This window comes from Phasianus colchicus, chromosome 2, assembly GCF_987193195.1.
Source record: "Phasianus colchicus chromosome 2, bPhaCol1.hap1.1, whole genome shotgun sequence".
Taxonomy (NCBI): Eukaryota; Metazoa; Chordata; class Aves; order Galliformes; family Phasianidae; genus Phasianus; species Phasianus colchicus.
The window spans coordinates 85,062,123-85,087,573 of NC_143437.1; the positions used below are offsets into that span (position 1 = coordinate 85,062,123).

At 39.4% G+C, this 25,451-nt stretch overlaps 1 protein-coding gene across 1 annotated transcript in view; it reads left to right on the top strand.

Moving 5' to 3' along the window:
* Positions 1–842: 842 nt before the first annotated feature.
* The window catches only part of LOC116240522 (EGF-like photoreceptor maintenance factor), a 257,237-nt gene continuing 232,628 nt past the window's right edge, over positions 843–25,451 (top strand). Inside the window, exon 1 of the mRNA XM_090136211.1 lies at positions 843–985. Within this exon, the coding sequence (XP_089992337.1) occupies positions 863–985 (123 nt within the window). The 5' untranslated portion in view covers positions 843–862. The remainder of the gene's footprint in view (positions 986–25,451) is intronic.

Genomic DNA, 25,451 nt, shown 5'->3' on the forward strand with positions numbered 1-25,451 from the left:
CATATGTTTTCATTTTAATGGAAGTTCAAACTCCAAAGACACACCAGCTTACAACTTGTTAAACAGCTGATGTTATGTCTATAGTCTTTAATACCAGAACAGCTATTTGTTTGATTTTCTTTCCTAGTTGATTTTAGTAACATCCTGTTGGCACTTACCCCCAGCAAGCAGCTCAGCACCACCATTGCCACCTACTCACTCTCCCCAGGTGAGATGGAGTAGAAAATTGGGAAGGTAAAAGTGCAAGAACTTGTGGGCTGATATGAAGACAACTTGCTAGGCAAAGCAAAAGCTGTGTACACAAGCAAAGCAAAATAAGGAATTCATTCACTGCTTGTCTATCAGCAGGCAGGTGCTCAGCCACTCCCAGGAAAGCAGGGCTCAGCAAGTGTAATGGTTTATTGGGAAGATAAATACCATCATTATAAATGCACTTCCCTTCTTTTTTCTTTCCCCCACTTTTTTTTGATTGTTTGTTTGTTTGTTGCTGAGTGTGATGCTATTTGTATGGAACATCCCTTTGGTCAGTCTAGATCACCTGTCCTGGTGCTGTTCTATCCCAACTTCTCGGGTGCCTCTAGCTCCTCACTGATAGGACAGCACGAGAAAGCTGAAAAGTCTTTCAATCTTTATAAGCACTGCTCTGTTATAGCTAAAAGCTGTGTTATCACAGTATTTTCATCAAAAATCCAAATACATAATTATATAAGCCTCTATGAAGATATTAAACTATATCTCAGCCAAAACCTCAAGACAGCCTAATTAATTTGTCAGATAAACAGTAATGAAAACTATATATATTGGTAAAATGTCCCTGTTTTTGAATTTGTGCAGGCAAAGCATGGTGCCATGTGAAGCAGAAATGCTGATCCTAGAGATATCTGCAAAGACAAGAATGCCCAGCAATTTCTCGTCTACTCCATATGGGCTTGAAACGGGATCCATATTTGTTGGTGGCTTGCCTTATTCTTCTGCAATAAAACAGGTATTTTTTATCACTATTTATTTTAGGATGTTTGATGTTTCAACAGTGGCATATGAATACAATATAAATGGAGAGATATAAATCATATAAAAAATAAGAATTGCTTACACTCTTTCGGAGATTACATCTAAGGAATGCCTAGAGTTTTGCTGGGGTCTTGATCTTCAGCAAGTGAATTGAACAGAACTGGCATTGTGACTCAAGCTGCAATCCTATTTGCCTTGGGTAGGCAGAGTTAGGGAACAAATATGAGCAAATTTGGAGGTACCTGTTAGCTGCATTTTAACAGCACTGGGAAGTTTAACAGCACTGAATTTCCTATCCAAAGAGGACCTTGCTTTTGTCCTGCACCTGCACGGAAAGATGTGTCTGAAAATGAACAGAGAGTGCTAACTTGTAGAACAGCATTCAAGACTGACAAGAACAGGAACTTGAGATTGTGGGGCCATATTTGTAGTACGAGTTGGGTGTATGGGAGCATGTGATGTAATATGTAGTGAGACTAGAACAGAAGTGGGAGAAAAGTAGCTGTGAAAATGATGATGAGAACACATACAGGGACATACTGAGGGCCGGGGAGAAGTGGATTACTACTGAATTATTGTTACAGAGGAATTTCAAGTAGGGTAGTCACTATAATGGACATTAATGAGTAACTACTAATCTGGGCAGAATGAATGTAGACATGAATTTTAGTTCTGTGGCATTCACACTCTTCTCACTTGCGCAAAACCAAAGTCCCAGCCCCTGCAATCAAGTTGAAATTGGAACAAAACACCCATTCCAGTGCCTGGCAGCATAGCTCCTGCACAGAGCAGTTCCCAGACAGCTCAGCCATCTACATCTTGTCAGGTGTGTCAGTATGGAGTATGCTTCTGTACCAAGGGACCACTGTGCTAAGTGTTGATTTTTATAATTAAATTGTTGGTATAAGGTGCCAGAATCCTTTCTAGTCATAGCCCCAAGACAAGCCCCAACTTCCTCATTATATAAAGCAAGTCAGCGTTGGTTCCTGGATTATTTCACCTCCTAGTTTTATCTCCCAGCTGTATTACAAGAATGTAAAGTTGTTCACCGTTGCTTAACAAAGTTCTTCTGTGAGTCTTTGTTTTCTGTACAATCTAGAATACATGAAACAGTGCTGGTTCAGCATAGTCTGGGTCTCATTTATCCAAGCAGTGGTCTTGGATAGTCATCACCTGATGACTATAACACAGTTAATCTGTGTTTTTGTTTTCCCAGTGCATAGCAGGATCATGTAGAGCTGGATATATGTAGTCAAGAATTCATTTTTCTGAACCGTACTTTGGGTAGATTTCACCTTGTGACAATTGTTTTAACCTTTTATCTCTTCTGTTCTTTGGTAAAAGTAGGTTATCTTCTAATGAGGTGAATACAGTAATTTCAAGCACAGGTGCGATTTTCATGCTGCTTTTGTAATGTGTCTAGATTGCTTTTGCCTTGTAGTAAATTACATAGTAACCAATGAAGTGACCATGTTGTTGAAATCTAACTTAAATGTTCTTGTGAGTTGTAAAATACTCATCCAAAAGTGTACTTCTAAGTACCTTATACTGGCATTAAGAGAACAGCATTTACAATTGTATAAGATTTTTCCTTAATTCAAACATTCATAATCAACTAACCATTTGTATTATAATATCTGGAATATTTTTAAGTATATGGAATATTTTTTGTATTAGTTGTGTATAAAATTAACTTACTTAGAGGTATGCACCGTCAATAAATGTTCTAAACTAACAAAAAATCCAAAACAATATTTTCAAAGTTATATTACTTTGGCTAAGATTAATATTTTGAGGGACCTTCCAAACAAACAACAATGAAAACTTAGAATTTCAGTCTCTGGAATATTTTTAGTATTTAGGAGAAAGTAAAGAAGCAACTTATTTGAAGGTTATTTTTAATTCTGAGTGTGTGTGAGAAGGAAATTTGAGACAGTAAGTAGCTCCTTATCAGCCAATTTCAGTAAAAAATCCAGAACAAAAGCTTTACCTTATGCAAGTTAAAATAGCAGTAAAATACAGTGGCTTACAGGTAATTTACTGCTAAAACATATTGCTTGGATGTATCTCAAGATGAACTTCCTTTCTTTAAGTATGTGATAGTTCAATAGATTATTCTACATTTAATGCAGGATTAATAGGTGAAATGTTATGGTTTGATTTTTTTTATTCAGAAGAGGTAATAACAGCATTGTGCAATGTGTAAGTGCTCAAGCCATTGATACTTTACCTCATTAGTACTTGGAAAGTATTTATTGATATAAATTTCCCAAAGGTAAAAATGTATCTTAGGCACTCAGTTGCCTCTCTGTTTCTGCGTGAAGCTTTTTTGCAGTCATTGCTTGTTGCTTCTGATTACCGATGCAATTTATTTTCCTTCATTTTCCTTTTTCCTTTGTGATTTCTGTGTTCATTTTTATCTTTCTTACTGTTTCATTTTTCCTAATGTTTACTTTTTTGTAGCTTTGGTTGTGTTTTCTTGACTTTCTCATCAAGGTGTGTTGGCTGTAACACATAGTCTATAAGGACTGTACTTCCAGTTTTTGTCAGACAATTGAGAACAGTCTGCCCAAATTCTCTTTATTTTGACTGCTCATTCCCAGCAATAGAAAACCACTCCAGGAAGTTTCTTTCTCATCAGATTTGACACAGGCAGTTTTATTGTAAAACCTTCATCATCCCCAAAATAGAAAAGGTCTGGTTTTGACCTTGATCCTGCAGTTTGCTTCAAGGGAGGTTTCTGCTCCAGCTGTGACTCAGCTCTTCCTGGCAAATGTTCTGACTGCTCTTTGAGTCAAGTATCATAATGACCCTTGTGATATCTGTGGTATCTGCCTAATTATACATTGTCTTGTTTTAGATGAGCTCAGTCTCTCACTGGAGTAGTTCACTCTGCTGTTGGCTCTCTACTGTCCAATATTGTCTAAGTTGTAGAGAACAGTAACTTCAGATCTTGCACTTCAGCTGATCATTTGAATTGATGCCAGTTCCCCTCTAACAGGAATTTCTATCTGCAGTTGTCAAAACTGTTGACACAGTATTTGTCTATATTAGTGTAATAGGCCCATACTGCTTTCCTCTGACTTCCTTTTTGAGTGAAGTTTGATATGATCTTTGCAGCCCTCATGGTAAAATGTTGTGTTCTCTGAGAATTTCCTGTATTGTGATTTCCTAACTACATCTTGGATGTCTGTGCACTTTTTCCTTTTTTAATTTTTATTTGTTTGTTTGTTTGTTTGTTTATTTTGGTTGGCACATTTATTATTTTTATTGCTTAAAGTCTGAGTGCCCTCCACATATAAGGTAAGGTGCAAAAATTACTCCATGCCTTTCAGTCTTAAAACATTGAAGATTTCATTTCCAAAAATGAGGGGAAATTCCTTCCCTTACTTAGACTGCTTTTTCTTTTGTTCTTACATACTACTGAAGGGATACCCTTTGATTCTTTTTTTAAGGGTGAATTTGTTGGAAAGTTTGGATGGGAAATCATAGGGTCTTTCAAGAATTATTGAGAAGTTACTGTTTTTCTGTGTTCTCACAGAGGTCTTGAGACTGTTCTGAACCTGATTGGTATTCTGCCTAGGATATGGTATTTTGAATAGAAATATCAGTAAACAAAGAGATAATACTTCTAGTCTAGAAGTCTGGATTAGCACCAACTATGCATGTTGCCGCTGCTCAGGATAATAGAAGTCTTTGCACACTATCAACAAAAGATTGAATTTTGTTTCTAACCACATACAACTGATTTCCCTGACTGCTGCCATGGCTTGGGAATGCAGAGATTATAACAGTGCAGAGAACAGATATATTACTCTCAAGGCAGCAGTATGTTTTAAAAGAACGTTTGTGGCACCCAGGAAAGCAGTGCTATAACACTCAATAGATTTTTTCATTAATCAGGAGCTCTCAGACCTCCCACATCACCAACAGCCTTGTAGTCATGGTTGCTGGGAGAAACACTGCCAGCAGTAGAGCAAGACAGAGTTATGGAGCACTTAGGTAAACTGGATGTGGAAAGCAGCATGGAACCATGCATACAAGCCTGTGACACTGGCTTGTGCAAGACCACTCTCTATCATCTCTAAAAGAATATAGCAACCAGATGAGCTCCCTGATCACTGGAAAAAGACAAATACCACATCATGTTCATCTTTAAAAGCACTAGGAAGACTTGGGAAACAATGAGCTGGTCAAGCCAACAACATACCTCAGTTCGTGAGACAATTATAGAAATATATGAAGGACAAAAAGGTCCTTGGGAACAACCAAGGATTTACCAAGAGAAAACTGTGCCTGACCAATATGATTATCTTCTATGTTGGAAGGCTCTGTGGGCAAAGGGGGAGCAGTGGCTATTCCTTACCTTTTTCCCTGGGCTCAGCTTCTTTTCTTATGCCTGCAACTCTTCCCACCCCAAGGGGATGAAGAATGGGGGCTCTGGTCAGGCTGTAACAGCTCCTTCCTGCTGCTCCTTCCTGTTTGCCCTTTCTCCCAACCCTGATGAAGTGCTCTGCAGGCTGCACTTCCTGTCAGGAAGGACGCGCCTGCTGCAGTGCAGGGTGCTTCATGTGCTGCCGGGGAGTTCCTGCTCCGCTGTCTGGAGCACCCCTTCCCTTGAAACTTCTGTGATTGATTTCTTCAGTGCTGTTTCTCGGACTTTTTCCACCCTCCTCTCTCAGAACTGCTGTACAGCATTTTGGCCCTTTCTCAAACACGGTCCACAGAGGTGCCTCCATCTTGACTGCAGGACCCAGTTGTGCCCTGCAGTGGGGCCTCTGGAGCCCAATGGAACCTGCTCTGTGCAGCACGGGGCAGACCTGGCCTTGCATCACACAGGAGCATCTGGGCACCTGCAACTGAAACACAGGAATATTTCTCTGATTGTATATTCCTCTTGTGGTTTAACCCGGCAAGTAGCTGAGCACCACACAGTTGTTTGCTCACTCCCAGTCTTCCCAGTGGGATGGGGGAGAGAATTGAGGGAAAAAATTGTAGAACTCATGGGTTGAGATAAAACTATTTACTAAAAATAGAAAAAAGGATAATAGTTATGACATAGATAGATAACTTGTTATATACATTCTCACATGTGGATATATATATAACAAGTAATCCACAAGCAATTGCTCACCACCCCCAGCTAGTCCCTGAGCAGGTGCTAAGCTAGCCCCTGAGCAGCAGAAGAGAGCCTGATGAGCTCCCACCCCCTTCAAAACTCCTTCCGCATGATGTCATATAGTATGGAATATCCCTTTGTGCAGTTTAAGTCAGCTATCATAATCCTGATCCCTCCCAGCTCCTTGGGCCCTTTACTGCAAATGACCCAGGCTCTGTTCAACGCTACTTAGCAACAGCTATAAACATTGCTGTGTTATCAGCATCGTTTTCTCCTGGAACCAGTAACATAACATCATGCCAACTACTCTGAAGAAAATAATTCCATGTTTCCAAAGAACAAGCATATTAAAAAAATAAAAATAAAAACTTGGCTCAATGAGAATCAAACATTGGGGATCTGAAGAAATGGGTGAAAAACAAGTTAACAAGTATATGCATTGAAACCTCTTGGATGAATTCATTCAAGTTCATGCACTCTAAACTGTTTAATACAAAGGAACAAATTATTTTTATTATTCCCTGTAAAGTCTCCTTTGTAAAGTCTAGTAGGTTCGTATGAGAGAGGGTAGTAAAATGAACATGATCAGGAGAAAAGCTAAGCAGCTATGTTACAAATTGCTGGCTGACATAGATCTTGGCCTTCAGTCTCTATGTAGCAAAAATAATCCCCCAGTTCTCTGACAGTTTTCTTTATTACTTATTTTAAAATTATATCCCATTTCTCACTTAACGAATATGAAGGGTGTATTTCAAACTTGCCACATACAACAAATAGGCAAACAGATAAATCAAATGAACAGTAAATAGCTTCATCCCTGTTTTTGAAAGCTGTTTATAATATTTGTTTTCTAAAACATAAAAATCAATAATGGAAGAATATAAACCAACTTACACACACAGGAGAAATCAGAAATTAGAAATTAAAAAAAAAAAAAAAGTATTTTGAACTCCCAAGACATGTTTCAGAATAATTAATTTCATGCTAGCTTTTGTATCATTAATTGTTTACAATACCTTGTTGTTCTGCAGAAAAGATAAGATTGGTACACTTGACGGGAAATTACAGATTGCTTTCAAATACCTCCAGCAATAGTTGATTGCAGTAATAGTGTTGTTTCTGCTGTTATAATTGCTGCAGTAATTTATATTTCTAGACTTAATAGTATTTTAGTATTGGGAATGAGAAATGTCATTACATGTTCATATTCCTTTTTAACATAAACAAATCTCCATAATTAAACTTTGCAAATATTCAAACAGAGAAGTTTCAGAAGAAAGGGAAGCTTCTGTACCAGGAGAATAATTTTCTAAATAAAATTAGGATAAAAGATTATGTAGAAAGTATCCACAAATACATACAAGCATTGGTATCTCCACATTACCATCTGGGAAATGCAGCAGACAATTGAGTGATATGCTCAGGATCATAGTGTTTTGGTGTTGTAACTAAGACGAAATAGAGATGATTCTACAGATCTTCAGATTCTCTTGATTAGACTACTGGTGCATACCTGGGTGTCCTTGAGAGGGGGGACGGAATGTTCTTTCCCAAGAGAGTGGTGAGGTGCTGTAACAGGCTGCCCTGAGATGCTGTGGATGCATTGGAGATGTTCAAGGCCAGTTTGGATGGGGCCCTGGGCAGCCTGGTCTAGTATTAAATGTGGAGGTTGGTGGCCCTGCATGTGACAGGGGGGTTGGAGATTCATGATCCTTGAGGCCCCTTCCAACCCAAGCCATTCAATGATTCTGTGTTTTAAAGACATAGGTAGAAAATTTGCAGTTCTGCATTTGCATGAGGTCGTGTGGTATCACAATTATATTTTGATATAAAACTACCCATCTAGTTTCAGAATATTCTTAGGTAGATATAAATAGTATAGATTGATATAAATAGATATATAAATAATTAAGACATTTTACTAATGTTTGCTGGAATGTGTAACATTATCTCTTTTCTGTTGCAACTGTTTTATTCATCCACTGAGTTCAATGTCAATCAGTGAAGATAGAGACATTGTAAAGCAGGTGTTACAAAACACAGAATCAGGCCTGTAATTTGGAATGATCTGAAGACAGTTTGTTGTATATTACAGCTGCTGTGCTTTCGCAGACTGAAACAACAGCGAACCCTCTGTAACTGCCTAGTTAGACATAGTTTATGACCCATTTCCCTTGCCAGAGTATTGCAAAGCAGTGGGAATATTTAGTACAATCTGTGCATGGTATTCAGGTTTGATTATCTGGCATTCACCTTATCTGATAAAGCTACAGAACAGGGCTCTGACGTTAACTGTTACAGAAGAGTTTATAATAATGTTATATTTATATGGTACTTTAGTAACCTGCTACAGTAGTCATTGGTTGTGAGTGAAGTAAAGATACTGTTAGTGGTTTTGACCCAGTTAATGACTGCTGGGCTGCAGCGTTCATCTTGAGAAGATTCCTGGAGAAGCCAACAATAAAGGTCATCCATCTCCCATAGGATTACCAGCACATACTGGACTATAGCCTTATGCAGCTGTGTGTTATCATGGTACAAACAAGAGTGGCTTAATTGAAATATTGCAGGGACAACTTCCTGAATCTCCAGAAATTTTCTACTGGTGTACAACACATCTGAAATTTTCATACTTAATAATTAAAAATCATATGACTTATAAAAACATTTTATTTTGGTAAGATTTTGACATACTGATGACCAGTCAGATTGAATGATTTGTTCATACAGTCCCCTCTGTTTAAAAATGACCCTTTCAATTTATTTATTTATTTTTTTTTTATCAGTGAATATAACGAGACCTGTGCACTGGTTATAGTGGTTATAGTGATTTGGGTTCACTAGTTGGTTGATTTTGGTTTTTTCTTTTTTGTTCATTTTTTCTTTTTTTTTTTTTCTAAGATCAAAAATCTGTTTGACAGTTGTTCAAATGTTATTTCATACTTCATTTATAATTTAAAGCATCATCTGCCCCATGAGTTTAAGCTGTAGCTCAGAATATGCTGTGTGGGAGCTAATTACTTGGCATTAATCTTCACTCAAGGTATAGAGGAATGTAAGTGCACAGCTTGTAGTGATTCTGCACCTGTATTTCCCTGCACCTTGAGTTTGAAGTTTGGCTGTGATACAGAAAGAGAACAAACAGCATCAGCCCCTCTACAATATCTTCTTGGATTGTCAGTGGTGAACCACTTCATGATACCATGAGTTGCTCCTCATCAATTTCAGTCCATGTGTTTTTCCAAAAAAGACATTAAATACTTGTCCTTGTGATAATACCATACCCTTTTGATTTTCCGTACTCATGTTATATTTCTTCTAAATCAGCTCTGTTTTCTGTTGACATGTTTGAGATTGCAGTATTCCGAAAGGCTTTTTTCTGTGTATTTGCTGGTTGGAAATGCATGCCACAACCTAAAGATTGTCTGAAGATTGTCTGATTTCTCTTTGTAACCTGACATGATAGCCTTAGATCCTGATGAAGATTTTAATTCCAAAGTCCTGTTTAAGGTATGCTGTGGATCTCTCTTTGCACCACCCAAATGCTTATGCTAATTGAAAGCTTCTGCAAGCTGTTTTATGTATCTATATGCTTGTGTATAAATACATAGGGAGAGACTAAGTGAATATTTGCCACTCTATAAAATATTCATCTTTTACATGTCATTCATTGTTTTATTGACTACTATGACATTTACCCCTGCTCATCATTGAGAAGACACGATTTGCAAGCTGTGTTTTCATATAATTACTTATATTCCTGAAAATCAGTAGACTGTCTCTCCAACAAAAAGATGATTTTGCAATTCTGTGCAGGGATCTGCTTTTTTTACTATTCTGTTTTGTTGTGATCATCAAACTTGTTTACCTCTAAACTTCCTACATTCACAGATAATTTGTTTAGCAGCACTGAATTCATTTGGTGGTATTTGTGATAACTGTACAGTGTGTGAACTGATCTGTTTGTAATTTTTGTTTCCTTTCTTTTTGCCTCTTATTAGTCCAAAAAACCTTTTTTTTATTTCTCATGACTGTAAATTTTCTTTATAAACTTTTGGTGGGAAACCATGTCATAATATTTTTGGAAATCAAATTAGCCATGTTGATCCAGTGTCCTTCTGATATGTGACTGTTAATGTGTTCAGGGCATTCTAATGACTGGAAAGCACAACTTCCTTTTACAGAATTATAGAGATTCCTTATGCCATTTTATTCCCAGATTTTGCTACTTACATTCTTTATTATTACTCTTAGGAAATTGCCCCCAGTGAAATATAGGCTTAGTTTTAATCTTTTTGTCCTTTCACTGCTGTTCTTAACTTACTGGTATTGTATTTTGCAGCCTTCCGGCATTTTGGTACTAACTCCCATCATTTAAGTGAGTAGTTACGTACCACCTTTGAAAAATTCTAGGCTTCCCATTTTTAACACAGTTGAAAGTTTTTATATGTGTTGTTGGATTTTTTGTTTTGTTTTGTTTTTGTTTTTTTTTTTTGCCTAACATGAGTTGTACTCTAGCATCTTTCTGAAAAGATGTAGTTTTTGATTTAACTTGGAAGGCTTTATATCAGCCACTGTTCTTTTGGCATAGAAGATATTCTCTCATAGTCCTTTTAATTATTCTATTTTATCACTCTAATTATTCTATCACTCAAACTCCTTGTTTTAAAACTAATGCTTTATTTATTTATTTATTTATTTGCTGTCAAGAGTGTGTAGACTTATCTGAACTCTATGCATGTGTTTTGCTCTGATCTGCAAGCATTCTACTCATTTGCTGTTCCTGTTATTTTTATCCTAGCTAACATCTCTCTGTTGCAGTTAAACTATTTTTGGTGTATTTTTTAAGTGTGTTTTTCTCCCAGAAGAACACTAGTTGCATTATAGTCAGTACTGAAATGTTGGTTGTTTTTCCAAGGTATTTTGATGGTTATGTACTGTAACAGATCCTATGCAGTCCAGGCTCCATGCAAAATCAAGAATTAATTCTTTTCTTGTGGTTTCTCTAATGTTTCCAAGAAGCCATTATTTACAACACCTAAAAATGTACTCCCTGCATCATTTCTTGTCATGATTTGTAATCAGAGTGCCTGGAAGTAATTAAAGTCTGCTGTTATTTCTGTGTTCTTTGCCTTAGCCTTTCTAAACTCTTTCAGTATTTAACAAGCTCTATCATCATCTGGGTTGGTTGCTATATAACATAGCTTTAATTCTGTGTTTTTATTTCTGCATGAAATTTCTGTGCAAAAGAATCTGCACTACTGACTTGTAGATATATGTACTTGACTGCCTTATTTATACTGCTTTGGTTCTGATGCAGCCCACGCTTTAAATGATTTTTACTCTGGCATCATGATACTCCAGTGTTTATTCTTTTACCATTAAATGGTTATCATATTCTTGTTGTTTGAGTACAATCTCTTTAGAACTTAGGTATTTTTCCAAAGGCAATTACTTGTCTTTTCAAAAGAAATAATAGCTTAGTAGTTGGATCATGGAGGAGTTGTATTGAAGAGCAAATAAATTGTTCATACTATGTTTTTTGTAGCATATTTACCTAACTCAGTAGTGTTATTTGTTTATTTTGAACATGAATTTCTGAATTAAAAAAAAAAAAAATCCAGATAAGATGAGAAATGTAATAAAATTCTATTAAAACTGACTTTCCATTCTAATTTGATACTCTAATTATGGTTATTATATAGTGGTAATATACTGTCATGCTTGATCCCATTGATTCAAAAATGAATGTATGAGATATGAAATATTTCTTTGCCAGTTTTGGATGCATGCCGTGCTTCCCTGTTGGGATTCTTTGTGAGTAATATGCCGATGGCACTTGGCATCTAAAGATACGATATTTTTAGATCTTCAAGGCTAAGCAATACAGAAATATGATATCATCAGGGAAAATATAAACTGTTTCTGTAAGACTGTATTAGTTGTTTGTGTTCTTCCATTCAAATTGGTCTGTGTTCCAAGTGTCTGCAGATGATGATCTTAGACGTTGCAGCATCTGAGATATCAGCTTAAGGAAAACAGTTCTAACCTAGATCATCTTGTAGGTCTTTTCCAGCCTTGGTGATTCTTTGATTGTGTGCAGAGAACATTGTGGTAAATAGAGCAAATAGTTGGTTTTTGTTGTTGCTTTTTAAAAAATTAGATTAATTTAACCAGTATGCATATAGTCATATTATTGTTTCTTAATTCTTATCCTTATTATGAGTATTCTCTTGTAAGTTCTTTGAATAAATTATTATTCTTTTACCTACTTGAAACAAATAGAAATTTTGGTGAAGGTCACTGTTAGCATTCTGGCAGTCTGAAAAGCCAAAAAATAATCCCAACTCAGAGAGACAGCAGAAATTCTGGATTCTGCCAGTTATACCAAAATCTGAACTTAAACTTTGTATTTATCAAAATATGCAATAAATCTTTCTGTTACATCTAGAAGAATTAAATTTATAGTATTGAGATTGTAGAGTGAAAGACATAGAAAGACTTCTCAATTCATTTTATCCAGTTAATAGTATGCTTTCTGAATGCTTCTCAATAACATCAAATTCAAAAATTCATATTAAGTTGCAGATCGCATTTTGAGTTTTATTAGAAGGATAGCAGAGAAGTATTTTTGACATTTATAATATCAGGCTTTTTATTGATTGTGAACATGTATATTAGAAACAGTCATCTTTTTTTCTGCTTTTTCTTCATCTGTATTCTGTAATCCTTCTACAGCTTCTTTCCTTCACTGAAGTTGTTTTAACGAAGTTAGAGTATATATCTGTTTGTATATATGTATGTATTGAACATTGGATCATGTAAAGAGTAATATTAGGAGGCCTGCTACATAAGTAGCCTCCTCTTTTATGATGCTGTTCCACGACATCAGAGATGGATGGTATGGAAGTAGACGTTGAACCTTCCCACCAATATTGCATTACATTTTGTATCTGTGTGACAGATGGCAGCAGAGGGGCAGTTTGACAAAATGACGTCTGACATGAAAGTGTGTATGAAGCCGAAATGTGGAACTGAATTCATTTATGCACAAAAAAATTGCATCCATTGACATTCATTGATGCTTACTGAATGTTTATGGAGAACAATAGATGTGAGGACAGCGAGGCAGTGAGTGGTGTGTGTCAGAAGTGGCGACAGCAATGTGAAAGACAAGCCGTATTCCAGACGGCCATGCACATTTTTATGAGTGCGGTATGCAAGCGCTTATTCATTGCTGGCAAAAATGCATAGCTAATCATAGAATCATAGATTCATTTGAGTTGGAAGCGACCTCTAAAGGGTATCTTGTCCAAATCCCCTGCAATGAACAGGGACATCTACAGCTAGAACAGGTTGCTCAGAGCCTCATCCAGCCTGACCCTGAATGTTTCCAGGCATGGGGCATCTGCCACCTCTCTGGGCAACCTGTTCCAGTGCTTTACTAACACTGTTGTAAAAAAAACCTTTTTCTTATATCCAATCTAAATCTTCTTTCTTCTAATTTGAAAACATTTTCCATTGTCCTATCACCACAGACCTCGCTGAAGTCCCCTTCTTTCTACTAGCCTCATTTTAGATACTGAAAGGCCATTGTCAGGTCTCCCTGAAGCCTTTTCTTCTCCAGGCTGAAGAGCCCCAGCTGTCTCAGCCTGTCCTCGTAGAAGAGCTGTTCCATCCCTTTGATCATCTTTGTGACTCTCCTCTGGATTGTCTCTCCTGAACTGAGGACTCCACATCTGGATGCGGTACTCCAGTTGAGGCCTCACCAGTGCAGAAAGGGGGGCAGGATCACCTTTCCTGACCTGCTGATCATGTATCTTTTGATGCAACGTAGGATACAGTTGGCTTTCTGGACTGTGAGGGTATGGCACTGGCTCATTATCCACCAGAACCCTCAGGTCCTTTTTGGCAAGGCTGTGCTCAATCCTTACATCCCTAGCTTACAATGACTGGGCGGGTTGCCATGACCCATGTATAAGACCTTGCATTTGGATTTGTTGAATCTGATGAGGTTCTCTGGACCCACTGCTCAAACCTGATAAGGTTTGTCTGGATGGTTTCTCTCTTATGGTGCTGAATCTGTTGAAAAAGGTGTTTTGTAGCTGATAATCTGTTCTATCAAATAGTGTTCTTTCTATCTTATTGTGCTCTTTGTAGTTGTCTTTGTTTCCATGGAAATAAAGTAGAAGGCACTTCGTTCAGAGTGATCTACATAGTGACAATATGATCTATGGATAATAATATTAATGTGAGTTAATAATTGATATTAATATTATACTGTTACTAATAATTTCTGTAAAGTCCAATAAAAATAGACATAGCAGAATTCAAACCAGAAACCAAAAATAACACCAAACCTTAATCCAGAAATTATTGCTGGTGAGGAACTGAGATCTTTTCTCAGTGATATTTGAATATATTAAAGGAGATGCTTAAGGTTGTTATCTCAATTGATAAATTTTCACATGGCTGTGATTTCCAGACATAGGTGCAAAAATCTCATTAATACCAACAATAATACTGGGAAAAAAAACCCACACACAAATAAATAGCATTCTACATATAATATATAAAGTAAAGCAAAGTGTAAAACTGATTACTATAAGCAAGATTAAAAATGCAATTTAATCTGATTAGATAATAGTAGATGGCAAATTAATTGTACTTATTACAAAGCTAAAAACCACACATACTAGTGATACTGTGGTTACTCTGTATTCTTACAGAAGAGAAGTCAAGGAACTTTAAGAACTACACAGCCCCAGGCCATCTGTGGAGAAAGCCTTGACTGATTTCAGCCATCTTGAATCAGAATATTAAAAACAGCAGGTTTGCACTCCAGAAATGTGGTCAGAATCAGGACACTGGGCGAGATAGATTATTCCTGTTCCATACTTGCATGAGAGTTTTGATATGAATGGATTTAACTAAGATCTCTGGAAACTCTTTTATGCAGAAAAAAAAAGAAAAAAGAAAAAAACATACCTCTCTGTGCATGGGGAAATCAAACTGCTGAAGCCTCTGTGTCTGAAATAAAAGGAGTGTGGCAAGAAAAGCAAAAGAAACTTAGAGTCTCCTGCTGAACCTGAATGATGATGATTGCCACTGTCTCTCTGCAATCTCCTCATAATTTGGCATTATGAAAGTATTTGTCTCAAAGGATTTTAATTGTTTCATACTTATAGTGCCTGAACACTGATTTGTGTTTTCTAACTGCTCAAAGCTAACCAGATACTATTCTCAGTAAATTAAAAGATTGATACAAAGGCAGCAGTAAAACTTCCTGTCTTGTTCTCTTGGGATCAATTTGTAAAAGCTGTACAGGGAAGGGACTGTAAACAAACTCTGTATTTGGGAAATTTAATAAGATATTTGAATTCAAATTTCTATTTAGTTAGGAAGAAACTTTTTTTTTTTTCTGTAATATTTACTACAGTAGGAAATAATGGTTCAAGGAATCAATTTAAATAAAAGATAAATTAAGAGGAAGATAGTATGATGCCATTTGATTTGCAAAGGCAATGGAAATAAAGTACATGGTTTGTATTTCTGTGATACCAGCAGCTTTTTCTGTTGCAGTGCTTAAGGAGTACCTATTCAAATTTCTTTTCTGAGTCAACATGTAAAATATAAGTATATCTGCAACCATTTCACACTGTAATTCATATTTTTAACTCTGACATTTAGAGGTCTTTGCCTTTTGGATTATAGGAAACTGTCTTTGACTCTCTTTCAGTTTCATGTCAGTTATGTGGTTTGTACTCCATTTCCTAAGCCACATTATATTTCCTTGTACTAATCCCAGTGTTTCAAGCCTTAGCTGGCAAAACAAGTCCACTGCAGGTATTCATCTGTTTGTCTATTAGGCAAATGGGGGCCCTGTGAGGTAGAGGACTTGGTGACAAATGGCATGGAGATGATTGAAGTCCTCAATATCGCCTTTACATCAGTAAAACTGTAAAACTGGCCTTCAGAAATCCTAGGCCCCTAGACCAGAGACCAGAGGGAAAAGCTGGAGCATGGAGGACTAATCATTGATGGAAGAGGTCAAAGTAGGGGAGCATTCAAACAATTTGAACATAGATAAATCCATGGGGTCTAGTGGGCTGTACCTGCACGTTCTGAGGAAGTTGTTTGCAAGGTCTCTGTTAATTATCTTGGAAAGGTCATAACAATTTGCAGTGATTCTTGAAGACTGGAAGAAAACAGGCATCACTAGTGGACAAGTTTCTTATCAGTCTCTGGTATGGTGATGGAAAAAAGTCCTCCTGGAAAGCATTTGTATACACATGGAGGAAAGCAAGGTCACTGGGAGTATTCAGAAAAGGAGAAGACCAACCTTACAGTCTTCTGCAATTAGATGACTGGCATAGTGGACAGAAGAAGAGCAGTGCCTATTGTTTAGCTCAACTTTAATAAAGCCTTTGAAGAGTTTCCCATGTCATCACTGTAGACAAAGTACAGGTGGATTACAAACTGGCTGATTTGAATAGGTTTTTAGGGTTTGTAGTCAGTGGCATAAGGTCTAGTTGGAGGCCGGTAACTAGAGGTGTACCTAGCTATCAGCAGTTGTTCCTATCCTATTAAGAGTTGAATGATGGGACATAGAGAACTTTCAGCAAGTTTATTGGTGACAAAAAGCTCCTAAGCACTACAGAATGTTGATACAGACACTGGGGGTCAATATCAAGCATATACCTAAACCCTGCCTTTTTGCAGCTGTCTGTGGTAATTCACTTTATTGTTTTCTGTTCTGCAGCTGCAAGTCAGTACTCTTCACTTTTTTTGTGTGTGTTATCATAGTGTATGAGGCCAGCATGCCTTGCGATATGTTATCCTTGGGTTCTGAAGGTTTCCATGCTCAGCCTGCCTCCTCCTCTTATCCACTGTGCTGTTTGATCAGCGTTCAAAGAATTAGGGCACCCATAGTGTAATGGAAATTTTCTTCTATGTTAAATCGTGCAAGTTTTATGTATTTTTTTCCATCAGCAAGGCCATGAGTGACCATCCAATTTGGTGACTGTTTCCTACGTAATGTTATCTGTAAAAAGAATGAACTGCTACTGCTTAACCCCCAGGAATACTGAGTATCTATGAATATGTTCTGCTGTCCTTTTTTTTTTTTTTTTAATTTCCGTGGCTGCATCAGGGATGTGTCTCACAGAAAAGAGAGGTGTTAAGAGACTGACTTCTAAAAGAAACAGATGTCTCTCAGATTTCACTAGTGAACTCTTTTAGCTTTGTTCAGCAGCTCTTGTTCAAAATGCCTGAAACTACAGAATCTGTCTTGAATGAGACCTTAGAACACTTTTAAGTCACTGGCACCATTTCTTCATATGTTAAAAGCTGATGATGATCTATCAGGTACCTCCTCCTATTGGTACTCTTTGTAATTCTGTTTTTGCAAAGGATTCTCAAAGGAGGAGTCTACAGGAGAGAACTGGTTCAAGTCTTCTGCTTCTTTAAAGTTCCTGTGTCATCTCACATTCCCTCAGAATCTTTCTAGTGGTTCATAGGAAGAATGAGATTGTTTCTTCCTACCTCCTCGTCTAGGTATTCTTCAAGGTCAATCTCAACAGCCATTTAATCAACCTCACAGATTGCAGCTATTCATCCATCATGGGCAGCTCCACTCCTCCATCAGCTCCACTCCTCCATCAGCAGCCTTAAGCTGGAGGATTTGATATTATTTTTCAACTTTCTGCAAACAGCAGTATCATCTGTCATCACAGTATCAGCATGTCTTTGTATATATAGATGTATATGCTGTTTTGGTTAACTTAACACCCATCTCCTTCCAATTGGTCAATTTTTGGGAGTGAAGTGGGTAGTCTTTGGCTAAGGGCTCAACTTTCACTCAGCCATTCACTCACTGCCCCTCTTCAGGAGGTCAGGGTGAGAAAGTAAGGTGAAAAAGCTGGTGAGGTGTTTAAACTAGGTATGAAGGGGGAAGGGGACAGAATGAGGGCCACTGGGGTTGAGCGGGTAGTTCGTGGCTCAAAATGGAGTTCGATGGGTGAAAAGGGTGGAGTTCAAAGGGATGGAGAGAGGCAGGGGGGTGCTGCTTCCCTAAAGTGTCTATACACTAATGCGCGCAGCATGGGAAATAAACAGGAAGAGTTGGAGATCTGTGTGCGGTCGCAAGGCCATGATCTCATTGCGATCACGGAGACGTGGTGGGACAGCTCGCATGACTGGAATGTTGTCATGGAGGGCTATGTGCTTTTTAGGAAAGATCGGCTGGCGAGGCGGGGTGGTGGAGTTGCTCTTTATGTGAGAGAGCAGCTAGAATGTATTGAACTCCACCTGGGGGAGGGTGATGTAGCAGTGGAGAGCTTGTGGGTGAGAATCAAAGGGCAGGCTGGTATGGGTGACACCGTTGTGGGTGTGTACTACAGGCCCCCTGATCAGGAGGAGGAAGTTGACGAGGCCTTCCACAAGCAACTGAAAGTAGCGTCGCAATCCCAGGCGCTGGTGCTTATGGGGGACTTCAATTATCCAGATATTTGCTGGAAAAGCAACGTGGCCAGGCATGCGCGGTCCAGACGGTTCCTGCAATGTGTCGAAGACAACTTTCTGATGCAGATGGTGGAGGAACCAACGAGGGGAGGGGTGTTACTGGACCTTATTCTCACAAATAAGGACGGGTTTGTTAAGGAAGTAAAAGTTGGGGGTAGCTTGGGTTGTAGTGACCACGAGATGGTGGAGTTCAAGATCTTGAGTGGAAGGAGCAAAGCAAAAAGTAGGATTGCTACCCTGGACTTTAGGAGAGCCAACTTTGATCTCTTCCGGGACCTACTTGGAGCTATCCCGTGGGCTAGGGTGTTAGAAGGTAAGGGGGCCTGTGAGAGCTGGTTGGCATTTAAACAGCTCTTCTTCCAAGCCCAGGATCGGTGCGTCCCTGTGAGCAAGAAATCAGGAAAGGGTGGCAGGAGACCTGTGTGGATGAGCAAGGAGCTCATGCACAAACTCAAAGGGAAAAAGAAGGTCCATGAAATGTGGAAAAAGGGTCTGACCACTCGGGAAGAATATAGAAATGTTGTCAGGGCCTGCAGGGATGCGACGAGGAAGGCTAAAGCCCACCTGGAATTGAATCTAGCAAAGGTGGTAAAGGATAATAAAAAAGGTTTTTTTAAGTATGTTAACAGTAAAAGGAAGACTAGGGAGAATGTAGGTCCCCTACTAAGTGAGGGGGGTGTTCTGGTAACGGGGGATGCTGAGAAGGCGGAGATACTGAACGCCTTCTTTGCTTCTGTCTTCAGTGAAAAAGCTCCCCCTCGGGAATCCCAGGCCCTGGTGGTTAGTGAGAAGGTCTGGGGAATGGAAGACTTCCCTTTAGTCAGGGAAGAGGCGGTCCGAGAGCGCCTAGGCAACACCAATGTTCATAAATCCATGGGACCCGATGGGGTGCATCCACGGGTGCTGAGGGAGCTGGCAGAGGTGATTGCTGAACCGCTCTCTATCATCTTTGAGAGGTCTTGGAGAATGGGGGAGGTGCCTGAAGACTGGAGGATAGCCAATGTCACTCCGGTCTTCAAAAAGGGCAAGAAGGAAGATCCAGGTAATTACAGGCCAGTCAGCCTCACCTCTGTCCCTGGAAAGGTGATGGAACAGATTGTGCTGGATGCCATCTCCAGACAACTGGAAGAAAAGGAGGTTATCAGGAGTAGTCAGCACGGGTTCACCAGGGGGAGGTCGTGCTTGACCAACCTGGTAGCCTTCTATGATGTTGTCACTGGCTGGGTGGATGGGGGGAGAGCAGTGGATGTAGTCTACCTTGATTTCAGCAAGGCATTTGACACTGTCTCCCACGACATCCTTATAACGAAGCTGAGGAAGTGCGGGATAGATGAGTGGACAGTGAGGTGGGTTGAGAACTGGCTGACTGGCAGAGCACAGAGGGTTGTCATTGGCGGTGCAGAGTCTGGTTGGAGACCTGTAACCAGCGGTGTTCCCCAGGGGTCGGTGCTGGGACCGGTCCTGTTCAACATCTTCATCAATGACCTTGATGAGGGTGTAGTGGCCACCCTCAGCAAGTTTGCTGATGATACGAAGTTGGGAGGATTGGCTGACACGCCCGAAGGCTGTGCTGCCATTCAGCGAGACCTGGACAGGCTGGAGAGCTGGGCAGTAAGGAACCAGATGAAGTTTAACAAAAGCAAGTGTAGAGTCTTGCACCTAGGGAGGAATAATTCCATGCACCGGTACAGGTTGGGGGATGACCTGCTGGAGAGGAGCTCTGCAGAGAGGGACCTGGGTGTCCTGGTGGACGACAGGTTGGCCATGAGCCAGCAGTGTGCCCTTGTGGCCAAAAAGGCCAATGGCATTCTGGGGTGCATTAAAAGGAGCGTGGCCAGCAGGTCGAGGGAGGTGATCCTCCCCCTCTACTCTGCCCTGGTAAGGCCTCATCTGGAGTACTGTGTCCAGTTCTGGGCTCCCCAGTACAAAAAAGACAGGGATCTCTTGGAAAGAGTCCAGCGGAGAGCCACAAAGATGGTGAAGGGCCTGGAGCATCTCCCCTATGAGGAAAGGCTAAGTGAGCTGGGTCTGTTTAGCCTTGAGAAGAGAAGACTGAGAGGGGACCTGATCCAGGTCTATAAATATCTAAGGTGTGGGGGGCAAAGTGGCGAGGCCAGACTCTTTTCAGCAGTGTGCGGAGACAGGACAAGGGGAAATGGCCAGAAGCTGGAGCATAGGAAGTTCCGCACCAATGTGCGCAAGAACTTCTTTACAGTGAGGGTGACGGAGCACTGGAACAGGCTGCCCAGGGAGGTTGTGGAGTCTCCTTCTCTGGAGATATTCAAGACCCGCCTGGACGCCTACCTGTGCGACCTGGTGTAGGGATCCTGCTTTGGCAGGGGGGTTGGACTTGATGATCTCTGGAGGTCCCTTCCAACCCCTACGATTCTGTGATTCTGTGATTCTGTGAGTCAAGATAAATATAGGGAGATTGCTAATCAGTTACCATCATGGGCAAACCAGACTCTACTTGGGGAAAACTGATTTGATTTGTGGACAGTTAAAATAGATTTGAGTGGTGAGTAGCAACAAAACAATATCTCCCTCCACCTTTTTCACAAATTTAGCTACTTAGCTTATCTTGTCCTCTGAACCCAGAGTGGCTCAGGGTGGTGGGTGTTGCAGTCAGTCTACAGCAACTCCTCTCTGCTCCTCTTCACACTTTTCCCCTGCTCTTGTGTGGGTGCTTTCCACAGGCTGCAGTCCTCTGGGATAAGCTTGCTCTGGTAAAAGCTCCCTACAGGCCATAATTCTTATAGGAAATATTCAACGGCTCTGGCGTGGTCCTCACCACTGGCTGCAGGGGAATAGCTGTTCCAGCACCTCCTTCCCTCATTCTTCTCTGAACACTGTCTTTGCATTTCTGTTGTTGGTTTCTTTGTGTTTGTTTTTTTTTTCCCTCTCATTCTCTGATGCTCCATCTGTGTGATGTTTTTACAGAAGCACTGCCATATTGGCAGTGCAGCCGTGCCCTGCAGTGGGGCCACTGGAACATTGTAGGAACTGGCTGTGTGCAGCACAGGGCAGCCCCAGCCTCACCTTACAGAGGAGCTCGCAGCACACTGCCAGCAGCGGAGTGCCTGCACCTGGCACAAGGTGACATCAATTTTATCAGAAAAAAGATGTTGTTTTGGCCAAAAGGGTGTATATTTGATTCTGATTCTGCACTGACCTCTTATTTTGAAGAACATTTTGAAGGGATGGAACTCTTTTGAACTTGCATGCAAGTTGTTTTTATGAATTTCTAAGTTCAAATCCAGATGATCATTTCTCTTTGAACATACTGGCAAGGCTGCAAGAAGATAACTTTCTGTCTTTCAACTGAGGGCACTTATTTTCCCATAGTTGGCAGGCTGACCTGCTGTTAACACCTTTGGTTTGTGCTTGATGTTGCCACTTAATTAGCCCATATCTCCTGCATATTCAACAGGATCCTGGCAACAGCTACCGCCCATTTTTGTTGGCAAAAAAAGCTGTCCAGGACAAGAGCTCCTTCATACCTTGTATTCATGTGTGGGTGATGTGAGAATTGTCCTAAGAGAAAATTTTCTCTGTCTGTGCAATGCTTTCATCCTTTGACAACCCTGCTTTCCTTAGTAACATTAACCATTTATCTCTTCTCCCTATTCACTGAGCAAAATTAAGGACAGTTGCTGACATATGGGATGACTTATCTTCTGCTGAGCTTATTCAGGACATCATATCCAATGGTTTATAACCTCTTTTCAGATGCCTCATTTCCCTGTTGTTCATGATCGAGTCTGGTAGCTGCTTTTTAAAAAGTGACTGTTGTCTTGAAAGCAACAGCACAGAATGTTCGGGGGTGGAGGGCGTATTAAAGGAATCTGCAGCTCGGGTCTGTAGTGTGAGATAGAATTATGCCTTCTCATTGACATCTTGGAAATCTGTGCAATGTATAATGCTTGTACCTTTGAGAATTGTAGGCATAATTTTTTCACCACATATTATGCAAACAATGAAAAGAAATATCTTGCTTTGTCTGGAAACAATGGAACTCTAAAAATGACATCATCTTTTGAAATGACATAACAGTAATTCATCCAATTGACTCTTTGAGATCACTTTTGGAAAATTTCAGTAGGTTTGGTTGATGATATGTGAGAAGTAAGGCTTGAGCAATTAGGAGGTAACTTCCATGAGCCCTTAGAGGATGTGCTTGGTATAAATCCCTTCCAGCAAAACTTAAGGCTTAAAGAAGCTGCTCTAAAGAGACTTCATGTAGCAGTGCTCTTCAGTGTTGTATCCCTGACATCTGTTGTTTGATCATTTTGAGTTTTTTCTAGGCACTCATTGAACATTATTTTGTTCCCAAGCAGCCTCCCAAAGCTCAGGAAGACAGTCTGTAATCACTCACTGCATAAAGGTACTCTTGGATCTTCCCTAAGAAGCTTGATAGCAGAGTATCTACTTGAATGAAAAATTCATGTTAGGATACTTTCCTGAAAACAGAAGTTTTTCACAACAAAAATTCACGCATAGTTGTATTTGTTTAGCTCCTCACCCTGGCTTACTTCTCCCTTTCAGTCCCTTTCTAAAGGCAGAATCATATCTTAGAGACTTGAATGGTGGTCGTTACACTCTCCCTATAAACCATGAAAAAAAAAAACAGAAAAACTTGGGTAATCTATCAAGATAAGGTATGTATTGACCATGCAGACCAGTGGATACTATTCACTGGTCTGTATATTTCCTTTGTATTTCTTATGGCAATACAGCATGATGATATGAATCTAAAAGAGCTGTGTGAAGGCAGTTATTACTTGGAAGTAGTTTAGCTAGGATCCTTTGAACTTCAGCAATATCCAGACCACAGCCAGACAAGAAGGCACAAAGGTTCTTAACAGAATATTTGTAATAGCCAAGCAACTAATGCAGTACTTACCCAAGGAAGTCTAACGATCAGCAGTTTCCTAGGTTAGCTGCCGTTTCTTTCTTTGCATGTTTGGGAACTGTAGGTTCTTGTCTTGCAGGCTTATTCCTCCTGCAACTGATGGGAATATGCAAATCTCATGTATTGCTTCTTTATGCATTCTCTGTAATGCACAGCTAAAATCAAGGGTTGGTCAATTTGCTGTCAAAAGAGAGCTATCAATATACTCATGTGTAAACTTGGTTCTGATCATGTTAAATGACTGAGCATAACTTGTAACAATATAACCACAAAATTCAAAAAACATGAGAGAAAGCATGTTATGCAAACTTAATATCATATTTTAATAGACAGTATTCATCTGTTTCTAATTTATGTATGAATGATATTTCTCCAAGCTTTTTAAAATTTGAAAGCATTATGCCACTAGAATGAATTTTTGGTCTTGCACTTCCATCCTATTAAAATTCAAATCAATGAGTTTCATTTCAAGAAAAAAAGAAGACAATTTACTACTAAATCCCACAAAATCCCATTGGAAACTACTTTTGCTGATTAAACTTGTGTGCTTTGGATAGTAAGAGGAGCAAATCGTTGATTTTTCTGACAACTAAAAACTTAGTAACCAAAAGCATCCATGTGTCTAGTGCCATCCCCAATAGATAGTAAAATTTACGTTCTCTCACACCTTAGTTTTTACAACATTCCAGGACAGGCATTTTCATTTTTTAATTCTCACCTCCATTATCCTTATCACTAAAGTGATGTTTGCATTACTTTTGCATTTTGCTGACAGCTTTAGTGGTAGTTGCTTATATTTACATACACTGGTTTACATTAAGCATTGTATTAACTGCTGTTGTCATGTGCCTTAGAAATTCTGGATTCTGGATCCATGCCCACCCCAGGGGTGGGCAAGAGGCTGGGAGGGGTTGCACCTGGGATAGTCATATGAGTCTCTGTGCTTCCTCCCCTCTCCTGAGAACATTCTCTGGTTCTTAATGGAAGTAAGTGACATCTTCCCTTTTTCAGGTAGTAGCCAGTTTTCTTAAGAAAACATCATATTAACTTAAAATACAAGCCAGTATAATGTACAAATTCAAGGAGAAGTCTAGTATTTTTTTCACAAAATTAGTAAAACAAAGGCTTTTGTTCACATCTACATTATTTGTGACTTGATCTATTTCCTCTGTTTTAGTTAATCCCCCTTCTTTCCTCTGCATTTCTAAATATTGTATGAGATCCAACTCAGTTTGAGTTTTGGCAAGTTTCTTTCCTCTTTCTGTTTTATATTTATTACTCCCAGTGCCCTCTTTCAGCTGGTGACTGCCAGACCTTTTCTGCCACATTAATTAAGGAAATTTCAAACCTCCCACCTCTGATGTTTCCAGTTCTTTAGCTGATTCCTTTAATTTTAGACTTTTTCCTTCCAAAAGAGAAAATCTTCATTAACAATTGTCTAGATTCTGTCTAAATTATGGTACTTGCGCCTTCCACAATGAATCTTAATGATTGGTGTTTCTAAAATTTCCTTGGCTTTCAACAAACTAAAATACAAAGGCTGTTCTGAAAGTAATGCCTCCTATATTATTATTTTGCCCCACAATGTCAGAAATAGATGTTGAAAGTATGGCAGTGGACCTTGAACCTTCCTGCCAATATCCCATTGCATTTTGTTGCCATCTGACAAAATGTTCTATAAGCAAGTGTGTGTACAAAGGTATGCAATTGAATACCTCCATTTGAAAGAAAATTGCACCCATTGACATTCATCAACACCTGATGAACATTCATGCAGATCAAACAGATGTGAGCACAGGGAAGCAGTGAGTGTTGCCCTTCAGCAGCAGTGGGTCACCTCCACTGATGCAGATTTTTATGAGCACAGCATACTGGTTCTTGTTCATC